Raw genomic sequence first — 20,927 nt, 5'->3', positions numbered from 1 at the left:
AATCATCACAAACTCCAGAAATAACCGTTCCTTGTATTTTTCCCCTCATCGTTGGGGTAGTAATGGGGATGTATGTTTTGTACCCTAGTATGTGTCATTTACCTAGGAACATGAACATGGTGTGCCTTTAACTCAATAGTTGTCCTTAAGGTCCAATTATGTACCAAATGATTTTTAAAAGTTTTCAGTTATAACATACATATTTAAGATACAAAACATGTACCCTTGATAGTACCAAGGGTACCACCCCAGTAACAAGAACAAGTACAGTATGGTACCTTCTGATAGATACATTTGTACAAGAGTAAAGGCAAACCATACGTGTTGAAAGAATGTTCAGTATGAGCAAAATGTAAAGTTCTGGGATGGACACAGGACAGTTTTCATGATTACAGCAAACGTGCTTAGAAGTTACAGCTCTACAGTATCCAGGTGAGATTATCCACCACCTTACGGTCAGGTTTTTTCTGTTGACAGCTTCATGTCAGATATGCTAAATCTAAAACTAAGCCCATATTTATTTAAACTGCAACGTGAGCAGTCTAAAGTCCTCCATACGATTTGCTTAGGTCATTGGAAATGAACACAGCATTACTGATGGCTAATTTAAAGGCAGTCTGAGTTGTTCACATTCTAGCCCTTCCACATTCCAGACTCAGTCAGTAAGACAGATATGTTTTGAGATGAGTAGAGAGCAGCTGACACGGCAAATGTATGGCATGCTAAGGAGCATCTTGCCTTTCCTGTCCTTACACTAAGCACAGCTGTCATTCTTATCACCAGTAGGTTTCTAAATGAGACTGGCACCTGAAAGTCCCCACAGTGACTGCAGACAACACGCGATGTAAGGGCGAGTGGCAGCTTTATCTGCTGCGTACGTAACTCGTCGTCTCATTTACAGCTTAGAGAAAGGAGGGGGCAGATACCAATTAATCCTGTGAGATACTCGGTCCTAATCCAAAATCCCAAAAACAGATTCTGGCGTACTGTTCGTCCCCGAATCGATATTCCGGTCAGAGGCCGGGAGTTAATAAATTGTACTCGATATGAAAATCCAATAATATCAAACCAGCACCTTTAATTCACAACAGACTACTTTATAGTATTTGAAAAACTGCTAGGATCTCCCAACAGCCTCCTGATCATAAATCTCCAGTACACCATGTCTTCTGCTTACCGATGTGTCAGCCGTGGAGAAGACGTCCCGGACATGGCGTATGGGCTGCTTGTTCCTCGTGCGTAAGGTTTGAGTGTAGTTGTCCAGGCGTTTCTTCACCATGGCGGCTTGAGAGCGAGTGAGTGTTGAGAGGAGAGCCTCTGTAGGACTGTCAGTGAGAGGTCCGGACACCAGTGTGGAGAGACCTGCTTCATGCAGCCATGCTTCCTCCAGTTCTGCTTCTACCATACAGAATAATACAAACATTACAGTCAGAATGCTGAGAATCCTGAGAATCCACAGCAAATGGTCTAAATGGTCTGCACTTATATAGCGCTTTTATCGAAAGTGCTTTACACTGTGTCTCATTCACCCATTCACACACACACACTAACACACCAATGGTAGCAGAGCTGCCATGCAAAGCGCTAACTTGCCCAAGGACACTTCGGCATGTGGAGTCACGTGAATCGGCAATCGAACAGCCAACCCAACGATTAATGGAGAACCCGCTCTACCACCTGAGCCACAGCCACCCATCAGGTATGAGCACCACTCATACCTGATTTCTCACACGTGATAAACATCTCAATGCTGGGGCAATCAGGGCGAGGGAAGTAGTGGAAGTGATTAGGGGCCTTTAAAAAGTCTAGTATGGAATGTTTGCTGTGGTCTCCAATTTAAATTTTCTAGGGTAATCTGAATAATAATTTAACAAATACATTCAGAATACATAGGTTTAGAGACTCCGTGCCCTTAATAAAAAACATTGGAGGTCTATCTGGAACCTATCTCCCCATCCAAAAGTTCAAATGGTTCAGTGTGTCTCACATACATTACTCATTTAAATGTGCCTACTTGTACTTGAAGCATGGACCCCCTAATGCTTTTCATGCATTCCTTTATGAAGAGAAAATCACCATATCAAACAATAGTAGAAAGAAAACCAACAAAAAACGGCACGTGCAAGAACACCTGTTAACCATTTTCCTTCAGAAATCCCTCTGTAGACCAGGGGGCTTACAGAGTGCATATGTACAAGGCCAAAAATTTCACCCAGTGCTGCCAAGCATTTAAAAAAAAAAAAAACTATGCAGACACAGTCCCAAATCTAGAATATCTACATTTCAAATTTAGTACAATAAAAATAAACCATATCCAGCTGTTTTTAAAGCAGAACCCCATGTTGAACGCTGTAGAAATATGATATGCAAGATGAAATCTTGGCGAAGTGATGGTTCGTGTAGCGTGGTCTGCTCTGCACTCACCATCAATGCTGCCCTTCTCAATCATCTCCTCCTGGCCTCCTTGGCAGTTCTCCTCGATGTTCCTCATTTCACTCCAGTAATCCTCCATGGAATCCTGTGAGTCTCGGGATACGGAGCGATCAGGAGGAGAGGGGGGCATCGCTCCTGCCGAAGTCATCCTTACTAACCCCCGATGCTGTGCTTTCCTAATGAAATGTAAACAAAAGGAGTCCAAATACTCCAATCTATTACTCAAGTAAACAAACCATCTTAATATGCAACAAATTAGACTACATGGCATGTTGTGATTCAGTAGGCGTAAATGCAGGAACATTACACGGCAGTTATGCTAAAAAGAACCAGAATATATAGACCCAGTGGTTTTATTACCATATCTTTACAGAATTAGACATTAGAACCATCGACATATAGCCGAGATCAAAAGGCAAACTCTCGCCTTGTTGTTTCACATGCGGTTGTCCATTTTGCCATTATAACCCTCTAATTTCAGGACACTTTGAGTCCTTGAAGAATTCAGAGATGAAAGAGCTAGTGACACCACACAGACCTTCACACTTTATCTCTGCCAGCAGCTGGAGGAGAAATGGGGGTAGAAGGATGACAGACTAACCCAACCTGATCACTATGGAATCCTCTAGATTAAAGCTCTCCTGGTAAGCTTCATCAAACAAAAGCAATAATCAAAGCAAGGAAGACTGCTGTAAAGCAGAATGATCTTCGGATTTCAGTAGTTCTAGAGAACAAAGTTAACGTCACAGTCTCAAAAAAAGCCCTGCAAAGCAAACTAATTCAATTTAGGTCTGAACTTTCCTACTGAAATATTGATAAGGATAAACTAGCTGACTATGAACTGATATCGCTGTGTCTCTCATTCGCTCTCTCCGTTTCTCTGCCAGGAAGCAGGCTTCACTTAGAGGATGTTATTGATCACAATCACGCAAGATGCCTTCTGTGTTAAGAGAACTCCATTCTAATAGCCTCCAAATTCCCTGAGAGACCTCTGCTCTCAGCTTCTGACAGGTTTTACCACTTCAACATCAGTCACACAAGTATGCCATCCATCCATCCATCTAAAGCTTACTCCTTCTTCAGGGTCGCGGGTGAACCTGGAGCCTATCCCAGGTTCAGGTACATCCTGGACAGGGTGCCAGTCCATCACATACACACTTACATAAAGACATATCATTCATACACTAGGGACACTTTAGGCATGCCAATCAGCCTACCATGCATGTCTTTTGACTGGGGGAGGAAACCGGAGTACGCGGAGGAAACCCCCGCAGCACAGGGAGAACATGCAAACGCAGCACACACGGCCCCGGCGGGAATCAAACCCCGGACCCTGGAGGTATGAGGCGAACGTGCTAACCACTAAGCCACCGTGCGCCCGACACAAGTATGCCATGGTTTAAAAATGGGTTTACAGCCCCCAGTCACGATCACTGTGACCCTGCAGCACTGATTACAACTTTATAAAAAATTCCCACGACCAGTACAGTAGTTTGTGTGTGGCAATTGTTACACATCGGGGACTGTAGAATGTTGTTGGCTGAGCAATACTGTCCATGTCTTTATTGGGGAAAATATATATATCACACATATACATGTCTATAAGTGTGTCCAGGAGCGTTCATCTGTGTTTATTACATCCGAGATATGAGTTCCTCCTTTCATAATTTGGTCATAGGACTCTATGTTCTTACAAGCCAACCTGCTTCATTCAGCTGCCAATGTGCTCACTTAGGTAAACATCAAAGATGTGTTCACTATAATGTACAATAAACAAATCATTTCCTATACAATCAATCATGCTTTCCGTCTGTGCTTTTAAAAGCACACGCATTATATCCACTAATGAGTTCACTAATGAGTTCAAGAAAAGTTCCTCCGCACAATGGTAATGTGTTTTGGTATGACTGAAATCTTTGGCTGACTGTTAACAGGAGGCAATCAATGAGAAGAAATTCAGATGCATATCTAAGTCATATCGTGAAAGAGAGTCATGACTCACCTCATCTGTTTAAACCAGCTTTGCACTGGACAATTACTGGTCTGATTTTGCTACTAGACTTTGGTCATGAGTTCAGATCCTCAAGCTTAGTACGTATTACGTGACATGCTCTCCGAGGACTGATTCAGTGCCACTGCGACCAAAGACATTCGACGGCAAAGTTGTGGTAGTGTCAGAAACTTCCGATCCAAATCTCAGTGTGACTACTGTGACAACGCACACGTGAAAGCCACCAATAGGACCGACAGACAAATATGACAGGACAATGAAGAAACAAATTACCATGCTATTGGACAGAAATATATCCTTACTACATCAAGCTCACTTTGATGAATGTTTGTTTATGCGACCACGTTTTATGCACAAGCCCGAATCGCTAACTCATGACATAAGCAGAATGTAGTAATTGTCTTTAATCTAAGGGCTATCGTAAGAGAATTTTCACTATATACTCGCATTTGGAGAACGCACCTCATCACAGTCTGATATAGAATTTGGCCAAGATTTGACTGGGATCATTTCGTACAGTATATGTTAAATTAAAAATGAATAAAGTATTAATTTAAAATAACAATATGACTACAATTCTAATACAGTTATCTTAATAACAGTCTGGAGTTAACAGCTTAAAGTCCATATTATAAATATATAAAAATAATTTTCCATAACAAAACTTTGTCCTGCTAACACTCAAACTCATCAGTGATTGACCATTAACATAACACCCCCTAGAAGAAAAGTGGGAGTGTATATAAATAACGTGGGTGGGTGTGTATCCTATATTCAGAGCATGCAACCAAAATCTTGGCATAAGTGCTTTAAATCTAAACACATACTGGTAGGAGTTATGGTTGCAGGTTTTAAACAATCATGATGCTTAGAGTTTGATTACAAAAATTCATCCAAAAGTGCTATCCAATACAGCTTTTATAATAATAATGGCAAAATAAGTCAAATATTGTATTTAAAGTTCTGCACTACGACTACTACAATTCAGGTCTGAGTACTGAGTGCACTACATGAACATGCCAAACAGAACATAAGACTGACTTCCTGACGTATAAAAAATTTGACTTGGCACAAATCCTGACAAAGGCAGAGAAACTGAAAGACAACCACCTCAGCAAACAAATGACTAATATGAAAATAAACAGACTACAGCAAGCTGCTTATGAAAATCATCCAACCTGTATGCTACAGCGACTGATATTTTAAGCTTAAAAGAATCAATACTCGAAAACACTTGAAACCAGACTCCAACTATTGTCCGAGCGGAAAAAGCAGATTACCTTTCAGTGTCTCATCCAGCCGTGGAGGTCAGGGAAGGGCATTAGAGTGGAGTAGTCTGCTCTGATCCGAGACGTAGATCATAAAAACAAAGCCACTTAAATCACAAAGAGGGAGAGAAAGAGAGCAAAAAGAGAGAGAGGAACAGAAACAGATACGATGAGGCTCAACTGACCCGATCTCAGGATTTCCTCCTGTGACAGCAGGAACCCTGTGTGTAACCTAAACTCATCTCCCCTCCCACATACCTCTCTCCATCTATCCATCCCACTCCATGGGAGGCGAACAACTTTCCAGCACACACCATTTCTTCCTTCCCTGCCCCCTCTGTCTTTCTCTCCGGCTTTGGTCCACCCCTCCCTTTCCCTGTACTCCATCCTATCCTGTTCTCTCTCTCTCTCTCTCTCTCTCTCTCTCTGCTAGACACCACTCCCTGCTTTAATCTTTACAGTACCACCACTTCCCTTTAGAAGGAAAGAGTTAAATGCCTGTCGCCTTCACTGTTTATGCCAAGAGCCCTCTTAAACCCTTTCCAGTGAGACTAGAAAGTGAGGAGAGTTTAGATGTGAGGAGGTGTCCTGTGAACTGGAGCAGGGAAATGGGTGTAATTTTGGAAAACCAGTCCCATATGTGGGCAAATCACCAAAACCATTCCTATCACCGCTCACTTTCATTTCAAAACAAACCTTTTATAGAAATACCTGACAAACAAATGTAGAACAATGTTCCATTCAAAAGTACTAAATACAGGGATCTTAGGAAATATAGGGACGTTTGCATAGCACAAGGTGTTTTGCATACAGTTGCAATCAAAATTATTCGACCCCCCCCCTTGCAAATCAGGTTTATTTTCTAAATGTACAGACTTTCAGCTGTTTGCAATGAACAAATCAAACAAAAGCAACTGAAATAGTTCAACACGACGAATGCGTCAAGTGGTCTCCCCAAATTCAACTGAAAACACGACTATGATTTCTCCAGTCTCAAAATGATTCAACCCCTTCATGGCAAGCATCTTTAATACTTAATAGAGTACCCTTCTGTGAGGATGATTAAACCAGAGAACAAAGCTGAAGATCCCTCAAAAATCATGACCTAACTCCTTCAAGAATGTAAACACAGGACCAGTGCCTCCAAGGCCAACATGTACGCAAAACTTTTCATGCAAGTCAAAGAAAGTAGGTTTCAAACACTCGGCTGTGACTGGAAAAACAATTTCTAAGTGCTTCATCAATGTCCATATGGCCTCTCTGGCCATTTATTTAATCGACTAAAACATTTTCCATCTTCCATATTGATTAAAATGGGCATCCACTACAGTGCTGATAAAATCAAAGCACACTACCAAACTGCTGACCGTGGCACGTCTCTGCAAAATGGTCAAATGCGGACATGTCGATTCGCTATACAAAAAGCTTCTCGACTATTTGCAGAAGCATGAATGAAATCAGGAGTTCACGATGATTTCATCAGAAAGGTATGTCAACCACCCTGACTAGACTTCAGCTAAAATAAGAAACACATGTTTCATAAGGATGCCTTAAAGAACATAAACAAGACTGCTCCAGATTCCACACCGTGTGCAATGGAGGGCATCAACAGTCAGCCTTAACGATGACCAAAACACACATTTACATATGATTTTATTATGCAGCCAGTAAATAGTCGTAATAGTATAACTGCGTTTATGACATTTAGCGGGATTGTGACTTAAGATGAGTGTATAATCTTAACCATTTATTTAAAACTTTATTCTCAGCAAAGCCTTCACACTGCATTTAAAAGCAACAATTTAAGACTCGTTTGAGCATTATAGACCGTCATAGAGAACTGGTCATGAATATTTCCAAGCACTCTTAGACCGGTTTAATCCTCTAAAAGCTTATTCGGCAAATAGAAAATAAAAGTTTTATTTCTTTATATGTGCATCACCTATTGAACAATACTACTGGTTAGACTCAGATATTAAGAAATAACAGCTCGCCAAAGAGAAAGCAGCTTTAAATCCACAATCCAAACAAGAGAGTCCACAATATTTGCCAATGCAAATCAGTAAACAGCCAAAGTACCCCACACAGCTTCTGCAAAGGGAGACGTGTGGCATTTATAGCACTAGCATGGGGAAACCTCTAATGACAGGCCACGCTGAATAAAAATAGCTACCATGCCTGTTATCCTATAAACTGGCCTTTGCTCATTAGGGCTGGAGCATTAGGCAGGCACTGTGAGAACACAAATGGTTGCTCAAAAATGATTTAAAAGACAGGATGCCCTACAATACCGATCAATACAGCACTGGGCCTCAGGATTATTAATATCTCTGACGTTGTTTGAAGAATTCCGCATACAGTAATTAGACAGTAATGACTAGACAAGTTGTTTCGGCTTTAAGGCCTCAGTGTTCAGCCTGGTCAAGAACACATCTGAATCCTTGTGGCCGACATGAGCAATAGTAGTCAGCTGGTGACTAATGGGTTTTTAACCTCAGTAAGCTTTAAACTCTGATCCTATGAGCTGAAGTCAAAGCCACCATAAACAGGTCTTTGTTAACCAGCTTGTCACTATGAAACGCTTTATTGTCAACTCCATTTTATTTATGAGATATGTACATGTTTATACCTTTAAAAAAAAAAAGAAAAAAAAAGCATCATTCATTTGTCCTTTCATAAAACAGATAACCAATGCCTACTGGACATTATATTTATGGTCATGAATTCCTTCAGTGGTAGTTAATGTCAATGTTAAAAGGACTTTTCTGGTATCTGAAACAACCCACGCAAGACACTCCACAGTGTGTCAACTTACAGTTGCTATAGTCAGTTCTTTATTAACATTATGGAGAGGAAATACACTGTTTCTGGTACTTCCTGTTTTGGTTATGGGTATATAAAAAGACTTTAATATGCAAATGTACCACTTACACCACATAGTGCTTGAGAATTTCCTGTGAAGGTATGGTGACGTTTGGTTGCAAGTGGGGTATGTTTAAATATACATTTCAGAAAATTTCCCTTGGTGAAGTTCTGTCTTCCAAGGTGCTTTGTTTCTTCACAATGTCCACTGAGACGGTCCATTAAAAAAATAACCTTTTACCCACTAGGACTGAGCAATACAACAATATGCCATTAATGTCATCATAGATTGCATCAAAATACACTTTTCTGAGATTATCAGTCCTTAGAGTAATCTCTGGAATTACTGGCACTCTTGCTAAACAAAAAAAAAAAAAAAAGGTTATGAAAACAAAAGAAAAGTCTTATATGGTGTCTTATAATGTGAATAAGTGTGATCTCACACTGAAAATACGACCGAAATGTAACCTTTAATTGCAGTACATGTATCCTAAGAAAATTAAAAACGCTTAGCAGAAATATTTCTCCACACAAATGCATGTCACAATTATTTCGACCCGCATTTCGTTCTTTGTGCCAACATCACAACACTGAGACTCCTCCTATAATAATAGATGTGGTTGGAGAATACAGAGCAAGCGATCTGAGAAACTACTCTATACAGAATCCCTCTAGATCCTCCAGGATCTTCTCCTCTTCGGCTCACCTCACAGGTATGTAAGGGGGTTTATGTCAGGGGTTTTGGACATGGCCCTGTCGAAAGCTTCATTCTGTCAGTGAATAATTTGTGTGTGAATTTCCATATGTCCTTCTGAAAGATCCAACCATGACCCAGCTGTAGCTTCTTGGCAGAGACATCAAGAAAGTCTTGCTGACTCCAAAATCCTACCATCTTCTGCAAATGGTGATCTTCAGATGATGTTTTGCCTCACTAATCACCCTCTTCACCGTGCACTTGGGCAAAATACACTTGTATCTTCTTCTCAGAACGGTTGATTACAGCTCACAGTGTTTTAAACTTCTTAATTATAGTCCTAACAGAAAATGCACGTATGTACAGGTGTGTATGGCTTTTTTGTTTTAAAACAGTCATTGCCTTGTGTATTCTCTTATCTTTCTTATGTTGAATGACTAGGAGAATTCGACCTCTGTGCTTAAACAGATAAAGTTAGATTGCTCTCTTATCATCAGTGTAAGATTAAGCTAATCAACCCCAAATACCTTTTTTACCATCTTATCTACGGGCGCCAATAATTCTGGAGTTGACTGTGTGTCTATAGACTGCTGCCACTGTTATTCGCAATGACATGGAGCTGATTAGAGATGAACACACTTCTTCTTCACTGTATTGTCTTCATACTGTACTGTATACTGTATAAAACAGTTCATTCTGGTCCACTAATTTGACTACACTGTTACTTTTCACTGTTTGTATCACTCCACTTGTCTGTGTACGCCACGTTAAATTACAATTCTAGCAATAGTTCGTTACGTCGACACTGTTACTACAGTAACAGTCAGTGCTGTCAGTCTGACTACGGGCTGTCAGTCAGTGTGCGCGTTGGCATGGCAACATGCAACGCTCTATCCGGCTGCGATTTCTTTGGACCTATGAATAATTGGAACTATTTCCATTGACGGAACAAAATGTTTGGCCATAATGTGTCTGAAAAGTCAGTTACTTGATATTAATTTCTTGTTTATAGAACTCTTGAACAAAAGCAACATCACATGAGCAAGAGTGCTGTTGCACTAGTTGTTGTACTGGTGTAATATCAGCACCGCTGTGATTACCTGCAGTCTCGTGCCTATAGCCGAATCACAGCTGTGCTGATATTCAACACAACAGCACTCTTGCTTGTGCGATACAAGTTGTCTTCCCAGACTTCAAATAGTTTTGACATGCTTTGAGTGCAGCACTACTTATCTGCAGGCGCTTTGATAGCTAATCTAAATAGTGTGGATTGTATTCTTCAACCATTGTGATATATATATATATTATATATATAGTACCATATTGGCCACCTCTACTGTCTAGATTTCCCTTTTAAGCTGTGTCTAATAAATGTTAAAAGCCATAAAAGTCCCAGATATTTGCTTCACATTCCTTCCAACCATGATAATGTTTAATTTAATCAGAACAGTACGTACTGCATCACAAGATAAACCGAAAATAATACGGTAACAAAATACACAATGTGATTCATAGAGAGAACGAGAATTCCTGGGAGAATTCCTGAGAATGTGGTTCATTAGATAAAGAATTTTTACATCACATATCACATCACATCACATTAACATGAAAGCAAAAGTACCCGACATTTTTAAAACTGTTCCTCCTCTATATCGTTCTCTCTCTCTCTTGTTCACACACTTCCACAAAGAGATACATTCCAACTCAACTCCACACATTTACTATGCAAATTCTGTATATTCTCAATACAGCTAACCTAGTTCCAAAAATAAATAAAAATGACCATTTCACACAAAGAAAAGCACAATTTACTGCATGCTTAGTTCTTGAAAAAGTTATCAAATCCTGTGTTAATGATTCATTTCCTAGTCTAAAACAATGCACATTCCAAAGTTTAAAAAAAAAAAAAAGGCAACATCAGTCAAATTGCTATGTAACCCCTTGTCGTGCTTCGAGTTATGCAATATAGCTGCAAAATAACACACTTAACCATTGTGCCCAATTCTTCATATTCAGCAGAATATTCTTCATATTCGAATTCTTCATATTCAGTTCTGCTGTGTATAAATCCAGACATTAACGTAACTCAAGTGAAACTAGAATATGAGCGTTTGTGCAAACATTCGGAGCGAGTAATTAGTGGACTTTCAATATTTTAACAGAAAGAAGACCAAAACGAAAGGTTTTTAATCACACTGAACAACCTTCAGTCAGAATTATCATGTGAATGTTAGATCTCAGATTGCACCCATTTACAGAAATTAACACAGCACTTACTGGCCCACAAAGCAAACAGTAAATCCCACGTAAAAATCATAAAAACTTCAAACTCTGCTTAATGGCCCAATGAAATTTTCCTTATCAGAAGCAACTTGATTTTAGCAACACCTAATAAAAAGTTAAACTGTCAAGATCTGAACTTGGATTCAGAACAATTCCTTATCTAAGTCACTCCATTGTTTAAAAAAAAAAAAAAAAAAAGAGAGAGAAAGAAAGAAAGAAAAAAAAAGAGAAAAAAAGGACTCGGTAAGCAGAATTCTTCTAGCACTGCGCTTTGTACGAGTTCACGGACACACTTGGGGAGACTGGTGATTAATTATGTTTACCTGTGCATAGGACGAGGAGGAGGCTCGTTCTCCGCACGAGCATGCTGTAAATACTGACCTCCTTTTCTCATGGCTGTACAGAAGACGTCTGACCAAGTTTCAGTCAGTACACTTACTTTCTACCTGCATGCGCTCAGGAATGTGGCAGAACAGCATTATGAAAAGCAGCCATTCTGGAGCTATTTCCTATTGTGTTTAACTCGCACCAGATAACAATCTCTGTGTGTAAAACCAGCATGAAGGTTTGGTGATTTATTGTACTTGTGGGTGATGGGCTTTTTGCCAAAACCAACACAGCTCACGAGCGAATGTGAAGCTTCTACTGCTTTCACATATTGTACAAACCAATGCCGGTCAGAATTTAGTGGCTTGATTTGAAAATTTAAGTTGGAGTGACTTAGGGACTATGTAATCTTTTCATTCACGTGTCCGAAAACTAAACGGATTTTGCATAGAGGTAATCAGAAAGTTATAATGTCCTGTCCTTCTACACAGATTCCTGTCCTTATCCGCTTTATGAGCCTCTCTGAGTAACACTTATACAGCACAGTGTCACATCAAAGACATTGGGTGCGTCTCAATCAGCTCCCTAGCTCGTGAAACAGTATATCGCGTACTCTAGTTCGAGCACAGGTAAGGACCCTGGCTCACAACACACTGGGACACTGATGACTCAATTTCCGGTGGCATGACTACGTATTCGCGTTGGGAAAAAAAACTTGCATCCACTGGCATTTCTCAAGATCTTTCTGAGATTATACGTCATATAAATTTGTTAGCTTATATCGCACGCGTTTCTGTCATAGTATTTCAAGAAGGATCGTAGGCAAACCATTAAACACTTAAAAGTCATTAGACTCAAACAAACCGTATATAGAAAACATCAAATAAATCTAAAAATCGCTAATGTAAGTAATCATTTGAGTGCTGTAATAAGAATTCATCTGAGAGACTGTTTTTTTTTCGAGCAGAGAGGCTTCAGAAAACATATCATTTCCAGAGTATGGGAAAGTAGTGCGTGTCGACGCTCCCTGGTTTTTAATGGTGCATTGTGGGGTTTTAGGGTGCGAACGTTCCAGTGCACTGGGAATATTTTGCGATTGAGACATCCCTTAAAATGGCCGACTCCCTAAATTAATAAATGCAGCCTATTAATAGGCTACATTCACAAATGGTGCAGTGTGAAAAATTCAATAACAAAACAAACACACGGGTCTTCCATTAAACAACATCTGAGCCTACGATGTCCTTATGTCAATGTAATATCTTATTAATAACTCCTTATTTCAAGCTATTATGAAGATATATTCACTTAATATCCTATTATTTCAACACTGTCATTATGTTTAGTTATTCTGAGTTAATAACACAGGGCATGGCTGACCAACCCTCCCAGCATCTGGTACCCTGCATATCTTCGTTCCAACCCTAACACATTTGACCTAGCTAGTCAAGATCATCGAGTGTCTGACTGTTAAACTACAAATTCAAGGTGCTTGATCTCCATTAATGAAGTTACGGGTCTATGCTCAGGTATGGAAGCCCATGGCTGACCACGAGAGGATGGAAACATGTAGAAGTAAACAGTACAAATGACCACACTGTACATGGAGTGTATTACTTTCTGTGACACATTACAAAAGCCACTTTCATCCGAGAGTCCGAGCACCAGCGGTTGCCTTTGTGTGCGAGACAACAATCGATAGAGCATAGCTTTGAAAATATTCGTGCTCGTGACCCAAACATTCAGACTAATGCCACCTCTAAAAGGTTAAAGTCAACACAATTACAAGCTTGCAAGAGTCACCCTCTGTATGCTTTACACATTCTGAGATAAGGGCTTAGTGTTAATGGATGTTTATTTAGAGACAGTAGGTCACTTCTGGACTGTGAACAATTTGGAGTAGCCTTTTGGAGAAGTTTAATTAATTCTATACTGATTAATAAACTAAAGTCACCAACAAAAGTCACGGATCATAGTCTATACAAAAGATAAGTTTATGAAGGAAAAGGTAAATTAAAAAAATGCAGCTGAATTAATTAAGTCTATATTGTATAGGGGAAAAAATAACAGAAGTTGATTCCGCTGCTAGATCACCATCAACACAGGAAAAAAAAAATATTAGACAGCAAGAAATTCATCCTAATACAATTAAAGCACGTCTATTATGGTTTTGAAACGTGCCTAATTTTGTTTTAAAGGGCTCATACAATAGATTTACATGCATCCAAGGTCAAAAAACACTTTATTGTGCTCATCATTTACATTGCAGCATTACCCAGTGTCACAAATGACTCGTTAAATGATCCGTTCTAAAGGGTTCATTCTAAACTCCGCCATCCAGAGAGTATACTCTGCTCTGATTGGTCAGATGTCCCAGTCTGTTGTGATTGGTCTACCATGGTCAGCATGTTTCAAAAAGGAAACACCCACTACCATAACGAGTTTCAGCTCCGTCTGTTTGCGAGTAGCCGATGAAGACCGGAGGTGGGGCTTTTTTGACGTAGGTTTGTACAGGAAGTAAATCTGGAATTTCTAACAACTCGTTTCAGCTGTTCAGAACCGGTTCCATCTTTTACTTTGCAAACTTTTTACATTCACAAACAGCTCTATAAACACACTACATGAAAGGTAATATTTGGAAAAACCATAACAGGTGCACTTTAAAGCACATAACATACATTCAAGAGTACACCTGTGAAAACTAGGAACAAGGTGGAATAATATTCAATATATGATAATATATAATAGCAGGTTTCAGAAGCTCTCCTGTCAAAACTTTCCTACCTCACGGGTAAACCGACCATGTACTGTGTAATGTAAATATTTTAAGACAAGCCTATGTTTGATTTACCTGTGTCAGCTGGTTAGGCTGAAAATACAGTGGATATTTATATATTTTTTAAAAATAATAAATGAATTATTTTTACCTGATGTTGCAATAACACAATAAGGTGGAAAATGTTCCAATATGAATTATCTTGAGTCCATTTTTTTAATTCACAAAAGCCTTTGCATAAGTTGACTTTTTATATCCATTGTACGACTAGTAATAATTTGAGAATAAGAAAGATCAAGCAAACAAAAAAGCAAGTAAAAAAGACACGAAAGGGAGAATTAAGCAAGCAAGCAACAAAGACAAATAAGCAAGCAAGAAAGAAAGCCAGAAAGAACGCAAACAAGCAAGAAATCAAATAAAAAGGCAAGTGATAAGAAAGCAAGCAATCCTAAAACCAAGCAACAAATCAAGAAATAAAGACGGAAATCTTTATTGACCCAAGGAACTAAAGCATGTGAGGAATCATGTGACGAATGTAAACAGAATATTTATGAAACGAACATTAAAATGCTACTATAATGTAGAATTTTGGAAATTTTGAATGAGAACTGTTTTGGCCAAAAATACAGTTCACCATTTTGTTTAAGGAAGTTTAAATCTATTCAGGGTTGAAAAAGACAGATACAATCTGTCCATGATGTGATGTAAACGTAAACTGTTAGTGATGTGGCACAGATGAGAGCACAATGTGGTGAGAAAGAGAGAAAATAGGACACAGGGAGAAAAAAAAAAGAGCCAGCAAGGAAGAAAGAAAAACAGTGTACCCTGTCACCACTTGCAACTTTGCACTTACATCATTCCCTGATACAAAGAGGACAATGCTTATCAGGGTATGGAGATGTGCACAGCATGGTGCACAACAAGGACAGACACAAACACATACATTCAGGCCTTTATTCGTGGGCTCCAATAATACAGAGAGGTTATGTGTGTGTGTAAGGAGAGATGAGATCTTCACTGAAGTTATCCTTTTGCCCTGACCCATGATAAGTATTGAACATTCAAACCCATTGCATAAAAGTGCTAAAAGAACATATGCTTTATTGATAGCTTCCACCCAGTACAACTGTAATACTTATGTCGTCATTTCATTATCCTAAACATTGCTTCAAATAATATTAGATCAATAAACATGATTTAACCATTATTTCTAGATGATGCATTAACTATATTTGTTAGTTACAGTCCTGGATTAGTGGCTATGCTTTACCCCAATTCCAAAAACGTTTGGACGCGGTGTAAAATGTAAATAAAAACAGAATGCAATGATTTGCAAATCTCATAAACCCTCATGTTATGCACAGTAAAACATAGAAAATATATCAAATGTTTAAACTGAGGAAACGTACCATTGTAAGGGGAAAAAATAAGGTCATTTCGAATGTGATGGCCACAACATGTCAAAAAAAAAAGTTGGGATGAGGCAACAAAAGGCTGGAAAAGTAAGTGTTACTAAAAGGAAACAGCTGGAGGTTAATAGGCAACGAGCCAGTAACATGATTGGGTATAAAAAGAGCATCTTTGAGAAGCAGAGTCTTTCAGAAGTAAAGACGGGCAGAGGTTCACCAATCTGCTAAAAACTGAGTCTACAATTTGTGGAACAATTTCAGAATAATGTTCTTCAATGTAAAACTGCGAAGACTATGAAGATCTCATCAAATTCAAAATGACCTTTTTCCTTAAAATGGTACATTTCCTCAGTTTAAACATTCGATATTGTTTTCTATGTTCTATTATGAATAGCATATGGGTTTATGAGATTTGCAAATCATTGCATTCTGTTTTTATTTACATTTTACACAGCATCCCAACTTTTTTGGAATCAGGGTTGTAGACAGGCTGGCATTTCTGATTATTATATTGTTTTTTAACTGTTGATAGGACACAATGTTTTTGTTTTCATCAACAAATAAATACAGGGAAATACAGAGCTATCCATGTGTGATTTTTTGGTCCTGTTTTCGAAACACCTGCCCTGGACTAGGAAGCAGTGTTTCAGTACAATGAGGGCATTATGTTTTGGACACGTGAAATAATTCAACCACCACATTTCCAAGAGATGTGCTGTCTGGAAACAGAGAACTGTACGTTCTGACAGATAAGTGAGTCACTTCTGAGCTATGGCAGTCATCTAGAAAATGTATTTAAGTAATTGGTGGAATCAGCCAACAACCTCAATTATGTTAAGATTTAGAAAAAAAAAATCAGTCATGAGAGGAAAAAAGAAAGAAAGAAAAAACAACCTTTTTTTTTTTTTTTTTTTTTTTAAATATTTAACTTTTCTGCCTGGCAATGGATTACCATCAACAGAGGAATACAGACAGCATGAAATTTATTCTAGGACTATTACAATCACCAAAATATCCTACCACATACCTGTTAAACTACAGCAGAATATACAGTCCCATCTGAAAGTACTGGAACAGCAAGGCCAACTCTGTTGTTTTTGCTATACACTGAAGACATTTGGGTTTGAGATTAAAAAAAAATTATATTAGAATTTCAACTTTCATTTCTTGGTATTTAAATCTAGATGAGTTAAACAATTTAGAACATGGCACTTTTTGTTTAAACTCACTTATTTTTCAAATGATCAGAAATATTGGAACATGTGACTGACAGGTGTTTTGTTGTGACCCAGGTGTGTCCTGTCAGACTGATTGTTTAAACAATTAATACCTCTAAACAGCTTGGTTGAGCCCTGGGTTTCGTGTGTGAACACTGCATTTGTTGTTAAAAAAGATACACCAACATGAAGATCAGAGAGTTGTCTATGGGAGAAAAGTAAGTCATTGTGAAGCTGACAAAACATGGACAATCGATCAGAGCCACGACACAAGCATTGTCCATAGCCATTACAACAATTTGCAGTGTCCTGGGGGGGGGGGGGGGGGGGGGGAACATTGGTGTACTAATAACCAGATAATGAACAGGTCAGCAAAAGAAAAACAACAGCAGCTGATGACAGAAACATTGTGAGATCTCTGAAGAAAAAAGAAAAACCACAAAACAACAGTCAGTGACATCAACAGCCTCCACAGGGCAGGGGTGAAGGTATCACAATCCAAAAAATCGAAGAAGACTTTGAGAGCAGAAATGCAGAGGCCATAGCACAAGATGAAGAAATTCAGAGATGAGTCACAAAAGCTCTGAAACCAAGATTAACCTCTACCGAAGAGATGGAAAGACTAAAGTGTGGTGAAAGAAAGGATCTGCTCATGATCCAAAACATACAAGCTCATCTGTGAAACATGGTGGAGGTAGTGTCATGGCTTGGGCTCGCATGGCTACTTCTGGAACAGGCTCACTAATCCTTATTGATGACAGTAGTTCATGATAGTAGCAGCAGAATGAATTCAGAAATTTATAGAAACATTGTTTTTGCAATACACAGAAAAATGCATCGAATGTAATTGGGAAGAACTTCAAAATGCAGCAAGGCAATGACCCAAAACACAATGCCAACACAACAAAGGACTTCATCGAGGAGAAAAGTGAAAGTTTTTAGACTAGCCAAGCCAATCACCAGACCTTAACCCAGTGGAGCATGCATTTCACCTCCTGAAGAGGAGACTGAAGGGAAAAAAAAAATCCCCAAAACCAACAACAACTGAAAAAAGTTGTGCTACAAGCCTGGAAAAGCAACAGAAAAGAAGAAACCAACAGTTTGGTGATGTCAGTGAGTTGCACGCTTGACGCAGTTATTGCAAGCAAGGGATATGCAACCAAATATTAAGTGTTAATGAACTGAACATACTTTCTGTTCCTATACTTCTGCTCAACCAAAAAATTGGGTGGGCTGATACCAAAGTTGGCATGTTCTAAGTTGTTAATCCCATCCAGATATAAATATCAGGAAATGACAACTGAAATTCTGCTCTGTCACCACATATTGAAATATATTTTGATCAGAAACCCAAATGTTTTCCATATATATGCAAAAACTAATGGATTGGCCTTGTTGTTTCAATACGTTTGGAGGGAACCGCATATAGAATATGTCTGTACTATATTGTGATTAAAATGACACATACTATTATTTTAAATGTCTGGGGTTGTGTATTAATATGTTGTGGCCTGGTTGAAAATAGGTCTATTTACATTGTTTGTTTGTTTTAAATGTCATAGAATGAGTCATGGAAATGTTGCGGTTCAATAAAACACACACTCATCTGATGCATCTGATATTGGTCATGATGATTATACATCGGTTAAAGGGCAAAAAGTCATGTTGCATGCTTGTGCAAGAATTTAAAAATTCAATACTGTGATAACAGGTAAATGATATCACATAGCCCTAGACTCATTCTACAGAGCTTGTACACTCTCACAAAAAGCGGACTGGACTGTACCTTTCTTCGTCATCCCTTTTGTACCTTTAGTCTCTTTAATCTAGAATGGTGCATATAGTGTTGCTTTAATGTTTTACTCTAGAAACTAATTACAGTCCTCCTTAAAATGTACCTTCAATTACACATTATGTCGACATTTCTTCGTGAAAAATACACATGAAACGTACGAAAGATGCATCGTTAGGGGACCGCCACACGATACAGTGTAGTACTATTTTTTATTTTTAGAGTGTACAGAATGGGAAATATTCAGTTACAAACAGCTTAGTCAACACGAAGCGATAGTGTATAATTGGATAACATCAATGAGTTTTATCATTTTGGGGGGTTTCCGTAACCTAGACTGACTATGCAAATTATCCTGCCAAAACATATCTAATGATTTTTTTAAAAAATGTTGTGCATTCTTCTTCTACTTCCTGATGAGAAAGTAAACACTCTCTGAGCACTGCATTAGTGAAGGTGTGAGAGCTTTCTAAAGTGGTGAGTTTGAATGTTTATCCACATCAATTCTCTCTCTCTCTTATTATAGCTATCTATCACTTATATATATATATATATATATATATATATATATATATATATATATATATATATATATATACACACACATATATAAGTGATTGATAATAATTTTATTTATTTTTTTTATTTTTTTTTACAGAGCCTGGGTCTATAAAGACAGATCCTGAACAGATATCAGTATGCAAATGTATCAAATATTAAATATTTTGACTTTACTGACCGCACCTTTAACACCTGCTGGAAGAAAAAAACAAAACAATAGAAACCATCACATTCTAATAGTTTCCACTACAAATACTATTACAACCCATTAGCTAACCAATAAAACCATTACTTAATCCTTAATGGTATCCATGAGATGCCACCAGTAGAAGGCAAATAACCATTAGAGACCCACAGGGAGCATTACAATTTCAATTAAAAGCAATACGATTCCCATTATAACCATTACAAATTCTATGATGGTTTCTATTGTTTCTTCAGCAGGGACAACTCTGACAATTCCAAATGAATATTTAATTCATATCCACTAGGCTAAAGACGAAACAAAACCAACACAGGCAACAATTAAATCACGTGTACACTAAGGAATGTTTTTTTTAAATAGCAACGACCTAAGAACAATCAACCATCAGCCATTTAAATGTCCTAACTGGGCTGTGTGTGTGTTTTGCCTACAATTTGCCATTGTTTGCAAAAGACAGCTCTGACACTGGTGCAAGCATATAAATGTATCTTGTGTGACCTGTGCATGACCTGGATAAATAATAGAAATTATCAATGCATCTAACGTAACTGTGCGGTGTTTCTTTTACCTGCTAGCAGAAGACTGTGTGGATGTGAACGGCTCATAGCTCTCATCCACCAAATGTATCCTTGAGGCAGTGAATGAATGGTAGGCAGTTAAAACAACGCTGCCCGATTCTTTTAGATCCATGGATAGGTTAGTATCCGGCTGAACCGCTCAGTCCACCGCAGAGCCGAGAGATCTGTAACTCACACTTTCATACCGGAGTGAACGCCACTCCGCATTACTCCACAAAAGTAAATAATGGTGTTTATTACAGCCCTCCTGCGCGTGCTCACGTTGTAATCAGACGCCCACTGGCAGGAAGCGGAGAGGCGCTGCAGTGTCGCGGCCAATCAGAGAGCGGAGAGCTTGCATAAATTACAATCTTATTGTCTGCTTTGAATAACAGGCATTCTCTGAGGCAGTTTTTCAAAACAGGCGCGTGCGTTTAACGGTTTAACGGTCGCCATGTCAAGTAGCCCATTATTCCAGCAAATGATAATATCTTAATACAAGGGTATGATTGTTGTTGTTTTTTTATGTCGT

At 38.7% G+C, this 20,927-nt stretch overlaps 1 protein-coding gene across 5 annotated transcripts in view; it reads right to left on the bottom strand.

The window, feature by feature from the left end:
• Window positions 1–20,646, bottom strand: part of arhgap28 (Rho GTPase activating protein 28) — a 40,357-nt gene extending 19,711 nt beyond the window's left edge. The window contains exons 1-4 of one of the 5 annotated variants that reach the window (XM_053683464.1): window positions 5,971–6,095; window positions 5,725–5,819; window positions 2,425–2,609; window positions 1,178–1,398 (exon numbers count right to left, since the gene is read on the bottom strand). In XM_053683464.1, the coding sequence (XP_053539439.1) occupies window positions 1,178–1,398; window positions 2,425–2,581 (378 nt within the window). In that variant the 5' untranslated portion in view covers window positions 2,582–2,609; window positions 5,725–5,819; window positions 5,971–6,095. Of the gene's footprint in view, window positions 1–1,177; window positions 1,399–2,424; window positions 2,610–5,724; window positions 6,096–11,874; window positions 11,980–20,406 lie in introns of those variants that run through there. The other 4 variants (XM_053683465.1, XM_053683458.1, XM_053683460.1 and 1 more) reach the window with 4 other exon arrangements.
• Between the last annotated feature and the right edge of the window lie 281 nt (window positions 20,647–20,927).

The sequence above is a fragment of the Ictalurus punctatus genome, chromosome 1, assembly GCF_001660625.3.
Source record: "Ictalurus punctatus breed USDA103 chromosome 1, Coco_2.0, whole genome shotgun sequence".
Lineage (NCBI taxonomy): Eukaryota > Metazoa > Chordata > Actinopteri > Siluriformes > Ictaluridae > Ictalurus > Ictalurus punctatus.
Note: the sequence above shows the minus strand (reverse complement) of the source record. Positions and strands in the feature narration are given on the sequence as shown.